The sequence below is a fragment of the Orcinus orca genome, chromosome 3 (genome assembly GCF_937001465.1).
Source record: "Orcinus orca chromosome 3, mOrcOrc1.1, whole genome shotgun sequence".
NCBI classification, from domain to species: domain Eukaryota; kingdom Metazoa; phylum Chordata; class Mammalia; order Artiodactyla; family Delphinidae; genus Orcinus; species Orcinus orca.
This window is the reverse complement of record NC_064561.1, coordinates 142,483,506-142,496,024: the sequence shown is the minus strand read 5'-3', so window position 1 is coordinate 142,496,024 and position 12,519 is coordinate 142,483,506. Positions and strand designations below refer to the sequence as shown.

Genomic DNA, 12,519 nt, shown 5'->3' with positions numbered 1-12,519 from the left:
TCCTAGAGAAATGGAAATAAAAACAAAAATAAACAAATGGGACGTAATGAAACTTAAAAGCTTTTGCACAGCAAAGGAAACCATAAAGAAGACCAAAAGACAACCCTCAGAATGGGAGAAAATATTTGTAAATGAAGCAACTGACAAAGGATTAATCTCCAAATTTACAAGCAGCTCATGCAGCTCAATAACAAAAAAACAAACATTTCTCCAAAGAAGATATACAGATTGCCAACAAACACATGAAAGAATGCTCAACATCATTAATCATTAGAGAAATGCAAATCAAAACTACAATGAGATATCATCTCCCACCAGTCAGAATGGCCATCATCAAAAAATCTACAAACAGTAAATGCTGGAGAGGGTGTGGAGAAAAGGGAACACTCTTGCAGTGCTCGTGGGAATGTGAATTGGTACAGCCACTATGGAGAACAGTATGGAGGTTCCTTAAAAAACTACAAACAGAACTACCATATGACCCAGCAATCCCACTACTGGGCATATACCCTGAGAAAACCAAAATTCAAAAAGACTCATGTACCAAAATGTTCATTGCAGCTCTATTTAAAATAGCCCAGAGATGGAAACAACCTAAGTGGCCATCCTCAGATGAATGGATAAAGAAAATGTGGCACATATATACAATGGAATATTACTCAACCATAAAAAGAAATGAAATTGAGCTATTTGTAATGAGGTGGATAGACCTAGAGTCTGTCATACAGAGTGAAGTAAGTCAGAAAGAGAAAGAAAAATACCGTATGCTAACACATGTATATGGAATTTAAGGGAAAAAAAATGTCATGAAGAACCTAGGGGTAAGACAGGAATAAAGACACAGATCTACTAGAGAATGGACTTGAGGATATGGGGAGGGGGAAGGGTAAGCTGTGACAAAGCGAGAGAGAGGCATGGACATATATACACTACCAAACGTAAGGTAGATAGCTAGTGGGAAGCAGCCGCATAGCACAGGGAGATCAGCTCGGTGCTTTGTGACCACCTGGAGGGGTGGGATAGGGAGGGTGGGAGGGAGGGAGACGCAAGAGGGAAGAGATATGGGAACATATGTATTTGTATAAATGATTCACTTTGTTATAAAGCAGAAACTAACACACCATTGTAAAGCAATTATACTCCAATAAAGATGTAAAAAAAAATAATAATAAATAATTAAAAAATAAAAATAAATAAAAATAAAGTATACAGGAGGATAAAAAAAACAAATAAAACCAAAAGTATATTCTTGACTAGGGCAAAACTATTGTCTACTATTATTCAGAAATTTTTTAAAAATCTGAGAGGTGTGTTCATTAATATTAAAACCAGAGAGGACTGAGGTTGGCGGCGTGAACACAGCCTGCAGGGCGTTAGTGCACCGCGGCTAGCCGGGAGAGAGTCCGGGGAAAAGTCTGGACCTGCCGAAGAGGCAAGAGACTTTTACGTCCCTCTTTGTTTCCTGGTGCACGAGGAGAGGGGATTAAGAACGCTGCTTGAGAGAGCTCCAGGGACGGGCGCGAGCCGCGGCTAAAAGTGCGGAGCCCAGAGACAGACATGAGACGCTAAGGCCGCTGCTGCCGCCACCAGGAGGCCTGTGTGCGAACACAGGTCACTAGCCACACGCCCTTCCGGGGAGCCTGTGCAGCTCGCCACTGCCAGGGTCCCGGGATCCAGGGACAACTCGCCCGGGAGATCGCACGGCGCGCCTCAGGCTGCAACGTCACGCCGGCCTCTGCCGCTGCAGGCCCGCCCCACACTCCGTGACCCTCCCTACCCCCCCGGCCTGAGTGAGCCAGAGCCTCCGAATCAGCGGCTCCTTTAACCCCGTCCTGTCTGAGCAAAGAACAGACGCCCTCCGGCGACCTACACGCACAGGCGGGGCCAAATCCAAAGCTGAGCCCCTGGGAACTGTGAGAACAAAGAAGAGAAAGGGAAATCTCTCCCAGCAGCCTCAGAAGCAGCGGATTAAAGCTCCACAATCAACTTGATATACCCTGCATCTGTGGAATATCTGAATAGTCAACGAATCATCCCAAATTAAGGAGCCCTGTGGATGAAAGGCTCTTGGTGCTGCAGCCAGGAGTCAGTGCTGTGCCTCTGGGGTGGGAGAGCCAACTTCAGGACACTGGTCCACAAGAGGCCTCCCAGCTGCACATAATATCAAACAGCAAAAATCTCCGAGAGATCTCCATCTCAACGCCAGCACCCAGCTTCACTCAACGACCAGCAAGCTACAGTGCTGGACATCCTATGCCAAACAACTAGCAAGACAGGAACACAACCCCACCCATTAGCAGAGAGGCTGCCCAAAATCATAATAAGTCTACAGACACCCCAAAACACACCACCAGACGTGGACCTGCCCACCAGGAAGACAAGATCCAGCCTCATCCACCAGAACACAGGCACTAGTACCCTCCACCAGGAAGCCGACACAACCCACTGAACCAACCTTAGCCACTGGGGACAGACACAAAAAACAACAGGAACTACGAACCTTCAGCCTGCAAAAAAGGAGACCACAAACACAGTAAGATAAGCAAAATGAAAAGACAGAAAAACACACAGCAGATGAAGGAGCAAGATAAAAACCCACCAGACCTAACAAATGAAGAGGAAATAGGCAGTCTACCGGAAAAAGAATTCAGAATAATGATAGTAAGGTTGATCCGAAATCTTGGAGATAGAATGGACAATAGAATGGACAAAATGCAAGAATCAGTTAACAAGGACCTAGAAGAACTAAAGATGAAACAAGCAACGATGAACAACACAATAAATGAAATTAAAAGTACTCTAGATGGGATCAATAGCAGAATAACTGAGGCAGAAGAACGGATAAGTGACCTGGAAGATAAAATAGTGGAAATAACTACTGCAGAGCAGAATAAAGAAAAAAGAATGAAAAGAACTGAGGACAGTCTCAGAGACCTCTGGGACAACATTAAACGCACCAACATTCGAATTATAGGGGTTCCAGAAGAAGAAGAGAAAAAGAAAGGGACTGAGAAAATATTTGAAGAGATTATAGTTGAAAACTTCCCTAATATGGGAAAGGAAATAGTTAATCAAGTCCAGGAAGCACAGAGAGTCCCATACAGGATAAATCCAAGGAGAAATACGCCAAGACACATATTAATCAAACTGTCAAAAATTAAATACAAAGAAAACATATTAAAAGCAGCAAGGGAAAAACAACAAATAACACACAAGGGAATCCCCATAAGGTTAACAGCTGATCTTTCAGCAGAAACTCTGCAAGCCAGAAGGGAGTGGCAGGACATATTGAAAGTGTTGAAGGAGAAAAACCTGCAACCAAGATTACTCTACCCAGCAAGGATCTCATTCAGATTTGATGGAGAAATTAAAACCTTTACAGACAAGCAAAAGCTGAGAGAGTTCAGCACCACCAAACCAGCTCTACAACAACTGCTAAAGGAACTTCTCTAGGCAAGAAACACAAAAGAAGGAAAAGACCTACAATAACAAACCCCAAACAATTAAGAAAATGGGAATGGGAACACACATATCGATAATTACCTTAAATGTAAATGGACTAAATGCTCCCACCAAAACACACAGATTGGCTGAATGGATACAAAAACAAGACCCATATATTTGCTGTCTACAAGAGACCCACTTCAGACCTAGAGACACATACAGACTGAAAGTAAGGGGATGGAAAAAGGTATTTCATGCAAATGGAAACCAAAAGAAAGCTGGAGTAGCAATTCTCATATAAGTTTTATATATATATATATATATATATATGTAGTTTGCTTGAGTGCAGTGTTTTTTGTTTTCTGTACTGAATTCATTAGCATGGGTCGGTATAAAATTTAGCATAGGTCAATATGTAATTTGTAAACTAATAAGGTCTTAAAAGTGAGGAATTAAGTCTTTTAAATTTAATTATTTATTGTAAAGAGCAGAATAGCATACATAAACAGGTGCCTAAGGAAAACTTGTATTCTAATATGGAACTCTCATGAACACCTTTTTTTTTTTTCTTCTAACGGTATGATAGTAGGCCATTTGATTATTTTTATGGCTTTAACTTTACAACAATGAAATATTCGTAAATTTTAAAAAGTATTTTTCTTTATTTGATGCGGGTGGGATACTGGAGAAATGAAAGGTCAAACATCTATTGAGGAATCCATACTTGTCTATATATTGTGTACTTTTATTTCAAGAACTGATTTAAAATTCCTAAAAGGATGCTATAATAAGTTATTATGCCATTTTACAGACTGAATTAAGTGAATTTCAGGGAGGTATGAAACTTGCCTAAGGCTATCCAGCTACCAAGCAGTAGAAGTGAGAATTAAATCCAGGTATACCTATAAAAAAAAATTAAAAAAAAAAAAAAAAAAAAAAAAGAAGGCGAGGGCAGCACCAGGGTATGGGGTTGTTAGTTTTATAGGGGTGAGTAATTTCATACGCTGATGAGTGGGAGGAGTATTCCAGCTATTTTGGGGAAGGGGTGGGGATTTCTAGGAATTGAGCCACCGCCCACTTTTTGACCTTTATGGTCATCCTTGGAACTGTCGTGGCACCTGTGGGTGTGTCGCTTAGCTTGCTGATGTGTTAACAATGAGTGTATACTGAGGCTCAAGGTCTAGTGGAAGTAGACTCGTCCGCCATCTTGGACCTATTTTGTTCTAATCAGTTTATGTTGTGTCCTCAGGCTATGTAATTCTTTTAAAGGTTGTGCCCTGCCCCCTTTCCTCCTGTTTCATATTGAATATATAATATTTACCAGAGTATGTTTTAATAATTAATACATGATATATTGTATAATTAATTTATATATCATATATATAATGATATCTATAGGTATTTGTTCTAATAAGTCATTAAAAATAAATGAATATTCTTTTTCTTTCATAAAAAAAAAAAATGTTTCTAACTAATGACTAGATAAGAAATAGGAAATAGTTTGTTCTCTTCCAGTGATTGCTTCTGCTGAATGCATTAGCAGGGAAGTGACATCAGACAAGGAGAATGAGACAAGAAGGAAAAATCTCTGAAGACAATCCAAGCACCAGCCACAAAAATTAAACAAATCTCATTGGCCAAAGAACAGTATTGCCTCCTGAGTACCACCTTAGAAACCAAAAGGTTTTTTAAACATTTCTCAATGTGCATGACCCCTTTAGAATAGTGTAACCCAATTGAGCCCCTCTCCCCAAAGATTTGCAAGAAATGGAGATGTTCTGGAGCATTGCCACAATATAATAAAAGGAATGGAAAATAAAATCTAAGAGGAAGTTAAAAGTGTTGTCTACACTGCAAATAATGGTCATTTGTTGCTTAAAAAGGTATACAAAGGGTTTTTACAATAAAGAACACAATCACATAAATCACAGCTTCTTGCTTATGAGAGGGAGATTAAATACCCAAGATGGTTAATAATCACAGTTTATTATTTTCTCCCTTTGGAAACATAGTCACCAGACTCTTTGCTGTTGGGAAAGACCAAGAAGTCACTGGATAAACCTGCCACACTAAGTAGAATCCCTCCAAAAACATTCTTGATGGACAACCCTCACCTCTGCTTAAACACATGAGTATTGGAGAACTCACTACATCACATCTGTTTTGCATGTTTCAAGACTCAACAAAACAAGAAAGATATGCATGGTGGTAACAAAGTCACATGGAATCCATGATCCATATGAGAGAAACATGGAGAGGATCTTCCAATTACTTGTTGGTAAAGTAGAAAGTTAGAGTAAACTATACTAGCTAAACTGCTTTCTCAAGTTTCCATTTTAGGCATTTCTACTGTTTGCCCACTGCCTAGTAGGCTGCTGGAGTTCACTATAGGAAAAGTAAATATTGTCATCTCAAATAAAGAACTGTTTATTATATAACAGAAAAAAAAAAATATTAAAACCAGATAACATGGTATCAACAATAAAGGAAAATCTCAACCAAAAGTGTAAAAAAAAAAAAAAAATTTTTTTTTGCAACACAGTCACCGCCCACTTGTTTTCATATTATCGTTACTTTCATGCCACAATAGCAGAGCTGGGTCATTGTAACTACATGGCCCACAAGGCCTAAAATATTTACCACCTGAACCTTTACGGAAAAGTTTGCAGACCACTGTTTTGTGGTTTAAATTTAAAAATTAATATCTGGTAACAAAAGTCAAATCCTCAGGTAATTACTCACATTGTTTTCTTGGTTCTTGTTGTTCTTCAAGAGGGTGATAATACAATTATGAATAAAGAAAGCAAGGGTAAGCACCCCAGTCAGCTGTGGAAACTGAAATCTTATCTCTAGGAGAAAAAGGGGGGGGGAAAACATATTAAAACTGACAGTTGGAAAATGAATATTAGTAGCTGAAAGTTGATTACTAAAAATCAGTTGTCTCTGTTTTGTCCAGGGAATAAGAATATTAAAATGTCTTTACAAAGTTCCTCAAGGCTAACATTATACTAACAAATACTTGAAAAGGGAAAGAAAAGGAATCAAGAAATGACTACTCTGTAAAGGTACTTTATATCAGTTATTTCTGTTTGAGGTCATACAACTAGTATGTGGCAGGGCAAGATCAAATACAGGGTCTGTCTGATTAGAAAATGGGCAGAACACCATGGAGAACAGTATGGAGGTCCCTTAAAAAACTAAAAATAGAACTACCATATGATCCAGCAATCCCACTACTGGGCATATACCCTGAGAAAACCATAAGTCAAAAAGAGTCATGAGGGGCTTCCCTGGTGGCGCAGTGATTGAGAGTCTGCCTGCCGATGCAGGGGACACGGGTTCGGGACACGGGTTCGTGCCCCGGGTCCGGGAGGATCCCATATGCCACGGGGCAGCTGGGCCCGTGAGCCATGGCTGCTGGGCCTGCGCGTCCGGAGCCTGTGCTCCACAACAGGAGAGGCCACAGCAGTGAAAGGCCCGCGTACCGCAAAAAAAAAAAAAAAAAAAAAAGTCATGTACCACAATGTTCATTGCAGCTCTATTTACAGTAGCCAGGACATGGAAGCAACCTAAGTGTCCATCGACAGATGAATGGATAAAGAAGAAGTGGCACATATATACAATGGAATATTAGCCATAAAAAGAAACGAAATTGAGTTATTTGCAGGGAGGTGGATGGACCTAGAGTCTGTCATACAAAGTGAAGTAAGTCAGAAAGAGAAAAACAAATACCGTATGCTAACACATATACATGGAATCTAAAAAAAAGAAAAAAAAAAGTGGTTCTGAAGAACCTAGAGGCAGGACCAGAATAAAGACGCAGACGTAGAGAATGGACTTGAGGACACGGGAGTGGGAAGGGTAAGCTGGGATGAAGTGAGAGAGGCATGGACATATATACACTACCAAATGTAAAACAGACAGCTAGTGGGAAGCAGCCAGATAGCACCGGGAGATCAGCTTGGTGCTTTGTGACCACCTAGAGGGGTGGGATTTGGAGGGTGGAAGGGAGACGCAAAAGGGAGGAGATATGGGGATATATGTATATGTATAGCTGACTCACTTTGTTATAAAGCAGAAACTAACAAACCATTGTAAAGCAATTATACTCTAATAAAGATGTTAAAAAAACTAAAAAAAAAAAAGGGCAGAAGACCTGAATATACATTTTTCCAAAGATACACAGATGGCCAAAAGGCACATGAAAAGATGATCCACATTGCTAATCATCAGAAAAGTGCAAATCAAAACCACAATGAGATACCACCTCACATCTCACACAAAATAGCTATCATCAAAAAATCTATAAATAACAAATGTTGGTGAGGATGTGGAGAAAAGAGAACCCTAGTACACTGTTGGAGGGAATGTAAATTTGTGCAGTCAATGGAAAACTAAAAATTAGAACTACCATATGATCCAGCAATTCCACTGCTGGGTATTTATCTGCAGAAAATGAAAACACTAATTTGAAAAGATAATGCACCCCAATGTTCATAGCAGCATTATTTACAATAGCTAAGATATAGAAACAATCTAAGCGTCCATCAACAGATGAATGGATAAAGACGGTATGGTATATATATGTATAATGGAACATTACTCAGCCATAAAAAAGAATTAAATTCTGCCATTTGAAGCAACGTGGATGAACCTAGAGAGTATTATGCTTAGTGAAATAAGTCAGAGAAAGACAAATAGTATACGTTATCACTTATACATGAACTCTAAAAGATAAAATGAATGAATAGAACAAAACAGAAACAGACTCACAGATATAAAGAACAAACTAGTGGTGAACCAGTGGGTAGAAGAAAGGCAGGAAGGGCTAGATTGGGGTATGGGACTGAGAGATACAAAGTACTATGTATAAAATAAATAAGCAATGAGGATACATTGTACAGCACAGGGAAATATAATCATTATTTTGTAATGGAGTACAAATATATTGAATCACTACACTGTACACCTGAAACTAATCTTGTAAATCAACTCTACCTCAATAAAAAAAAATTCAGGTGTCTGACTGAATTTGTCTGACTCTGAAGTCCTTCCTCTTCTATTACTTGAATTTGCCAGAAAAATACTTAGAAAAGTCATCAGGGAAGGGAGAATTTGTCATTTAACATTCTTCAATGGCTAATCTAAAATGCATTGCTTAAAAATACTGGAAATAATTTAAATGTCTACATAGAGGGGAATGGCTAAACTATGATGCAGTTGCTCAGTGGTACATATTATGCAAGAATTATGTTCCAGAGAAAGATTTTATGCTACAGCAAATGTTCATAAGTCAAATAGCATGTATAATACAATTTTACTTTTATTTTAAAGTGTGTGTATGTGAAAAAAAAAAAAAACAGACTGCAGAGATAGCCACAAAGTCTAAATAGTGGTTATCTCTGGTTAATGGAATTTATTGTAAATTAATCACTTACCTATATTCTCTAAATTTTCTACAATAAACACAATAAACATACTTTCAAATAAGAATAATAAAATAACATTTTAAAAGCACTGCCAATTTTTGTCTTTAAGGTTTGCTAATATAAAAATGAAAAAATTTCTTTTATGTAGAAAAAGATCATGATTTACTCAAAAACAGTGCTGCATCTAGGCAAAGGAGGTGGCAAAGTGGAGGACAACTCATCACAAGTGATTCCTTAGTGTAAAAAGTAGAAATGAAAAAAAGCCCCCTGGCTTTTTACCATAATATTTTAGGAAAGGAAGTGAGAACAACTAAGAATCAAGCAGTAGCTCTAAAAGAAATCAGGAAGTAAGATAAAAAAAATATTACATACTTTTGTTTTATATCAAGTTTTTTGTCTGCTAGCTTTCATCTGAATTTTTATCTGTGGAAGCAATTCAAAATGTATTTTTCTTAGGAAAAGTCTCTCCTTCTTCTGTCTGTAATCTTAAAATTTTACATATCAGCAACAAAGTAAAATGTGGGGGCAATTTCCACTTCTGTTTTTTAAAAAACTCTTAAATTGGGAATAGAAGCATACTTTTTTTTTTTTGACATTCTGCACAAAGTGTAAAGGGTCTTTTTTTTTATTATGTGTTACATAGGCAAAATTATTTAAATCAATAAGTTTTTAAGGAATTTCACATGTTCTGATTCTTTCCACGGCCAATCACATTAGTTCCTCCAAAGTCATAATCTTCAAGATAAGATAGCCCTTTCACTTCCCTGGTGGTGCAGTGGTTGAGAGTCCGCCTGCCGATGCAGGGGACATGGGTTCGTGCCCTGGTCGGGGAGGATCCCACATGCCGCGGAGCGGCTGGGCCCGTGAGCCATGGCCGCTGAGCCTGCGTGTCCGGAGCCTGTGCTCCGCAACGGGAGAGGCCACAACAGTGAAAGGCCCGCGTACCGAAGAGTTTGACTGTTAGGTTTTTCAGTTTATTTAGCAGCTCTGTCTTGTAGTTCTTTCCCACTGATCTAATACATAGTTCTATGAGTAAAGGAAACCACATAGTTACTCTATGAAGTGTTTCCAATGATATAGGTTTATAGAAAAAGCCCCATCGGGATAGACCTCAACAGAAGGATACTTTCTCAACAAGAAAAAAAATGATCACTTTAGATCAACAGTTAGCATTATATTTATATAATTATATAGAGCCCCAAATTTTGGGGAAGATGATAAAATTATTATTTATACATGACAGGCCTAACTCAAGAAATAGAAAAATCTCAAATAAATGGTCTAATTTTACACTTAAAGAAACAAGAAAAAGAGCAAATGAATCCCAAAGTTAATAGAAGGAAGAGAAATAAAGATCAGAGTGGAAATAAATGAAATAGAGACTAAAAAGACAGTAGAAAAGATCAATGAAACAAAGAGCTGGCTTTTTTTGAAAGATAAAACAGACAAACCTTTAGTTAGATTAACCAAGAAAAAAAGAGAGGACTAAAATAAATAAAACTATAAATGAAAGAGGAGACACCATAACTGATACAATAGAAATATTACAAAGAATCGTGAGGCTACTGTGAACAATTATATGCCAACAAATTGGACAATCTAGAAGAGCTGGATAAATTCCTAGAAACATACAACCTACCAAGACTGAATCATGAAAAAACAGAAAATCTGAACAGACCAGAGATTGAATCAGTAATCAAAAACCTCCCAACAAACAAAAGTCCAGGACCAGATGGCTTCACTGTGAATTCCACCAAACATTCAAGAATTAATACCAATCCTTCTCAAACTCTTCCAAAAAGTGAAAGAGGAATGAACACTTCCAAACTCATTTTACAAAGCCAGAATTACTCTGATACCAAACCCAGACAAAGACACACAAGAAAAGAAAATTATAGGCCAATGTCCCTGATGACCACAGATACAAAAATTCTCAACAAAGTATCAGCAACCCAAATTAAACAATACATTAGGACTCTCCTGGTGGCACAGTGGTTAAGAATCCACCTGCCAAAGCAGGGGGACACAGGTCCAAGCTCTGGTCCGGGAAGACCCCACATGCCGCGGAGCAACTAAGCCCATGAGCCACCACTACTGAGCCTGCGCTCTAGAGCCCGCCAGCCACAACTACTGAAGCCTGTGCGCCTAGAGCCCATGCTCTGCAACAAGAGAAGCCACCTCAGTGAGAAGTCCACACACCACAACGAAGAGTAGCTCCTGCTCACCACAACTAGAGAAAGCCTGTGCACAGCAACAAAGACCCAACGCAGCCAAAAATAAATAAATAAAATAAATAAATTTTAAAAATACATTAAAAGGATTACACACCATTATCAAGTGAGATTTATTCCAGGGATGCAAGTATGGTTCAACGTGTACAAATCAATCAAATCAATGTGGTGTGATACACCGCATTAACAAAATGAAGAATAAAAATCATATGATCATCTCAATGATGCAGAAAAAGCATTTTACAATATTCAACATCAATTTATAATAAAAACTCTCAACAAACTGGGTATGGAGGGAATGTATCTCAATATAATAAAGGCCATATACGACAAACCCAGAGCTAACATCATATTCAATGGTGAAAAGCTGAAAACTTTTCCTCCAAGATCAGGAACAAGACAAGGATGCCCACTCTTGCCATTTTTATTCAACACAGTTTTGTAAGTCCTAGCCAGAACAATTAGGCAAGAAAAGAAATAAAGCCATCCAAATTTGAAGGGAAGAAATAAAACTGCCTCTATCCATGGAGGATACAATACTATATATGGAAAACCCTAAGGATGCCACCAAAAAACTGTTAGAACTAATAGTCAAATTCAGAAAACTTGTGGGGTACAATTTCAACATACAAAAACCTGTTGGTGTTTCTATACACTAATAACAAACTATGAGAAAGAAAAATTAAGGAAACAATCCCATTACAGTTGCATCAAAAAGAATAAAATACCTAGAAATAAATTTAACCAAGGAGTTGAAAGACCTATAAACTAAAATTTATAAGACAATGATGAAAGAAAGTCACAAATGGAAAGTTATTCCATGCTCATGAATTGGAAGAATCAATATTGTTAAAATGTCCATACTACCCAAAGCAATCTGTAGGTTCAATGCAATTCGTATCAAAATTCCAAGGCATTTTTCACAGAAATAGAACAAACATTCCTAAAATGTGTATTGAAACATAAAAGACCCCAAACAGCCAAAGCAATCTTGGGAAAGAAGTACAAAGCTGGAGGCATCATACTTCCTGATTTTAAATTCTAATACAAGATATAGTAATCAAAACAGTATGGTACTGGCAAAGAACAGACATATAGATCAATGGAACAGAGTGCCCAGAAATAAACCCACACATATACAGTCAATTAATTTATGACAAAGGAGTCAAGAATACACAATGGGGAAAGGACAGTTTCTTCAATAAATGGTGTTGGAAAAACTGGGAGACACATGCAAAAGAATGAAACTGGGCCCCTATCTTAAACCATATACAAAAATCAACTCTAAATGGATTAAAGGCTTGAATGTAAGACCTGAAACCAAAAAACTCCTAGAAGGAAACGGGGGGGGGGGGGGAGGGTAAGCTCCTTGACATTGGTCTTGGCAGCGATTTTTTGATTTGACACCAAAGCAA

The 12,519-nt window shown here is 38.2% G+C and overlaps 1 protein-coding gene and 1 non-coding gene across 26 annotated transcripts in view; both read right to left on the bottom strand.

Annotated features, from left to right (window-relative positions):
- SLC38A9 (solute carrier family 38 member 9) overlaps positions 1-12,519 on the bottom strand; it is a 137,478-nt gene that overhangs the window by 51,405 nt on the left and 73,554 nt on the right. For 24 of the 25 annotated variants that reach the window (XR_004486147.2, XR_007476420.1, XR_007476421.1 and 21 more), the window contains one exon: positions 6,187-6,293. The exons of the other annotated variant lie outside the window; for it this stretch is intronic. Coding sequence is in view for 6 of the 24 variants with exons in the window: in XM_004275147.4 (XP_004275195.1) it covers positions 6,187-6,293 (107 nt within the window). In the remaining 18 variants the exon portion in view is untranslated. The remainder of the gene's footprint in view (positions 1-6,186; positions 6,294-12,519) is intronic. 25 annotated transcript variants of the gene reach the window in all.
- Positions 9,859-9,989, bottom strand: LOC117203435 (small nucleolar RNA SNORA18). The gene has a single exon (XR_004486184.1). It is a non-coding gene; the product is annotated as a small nucleolar RNA SNORA18 (small nucleolar RNA).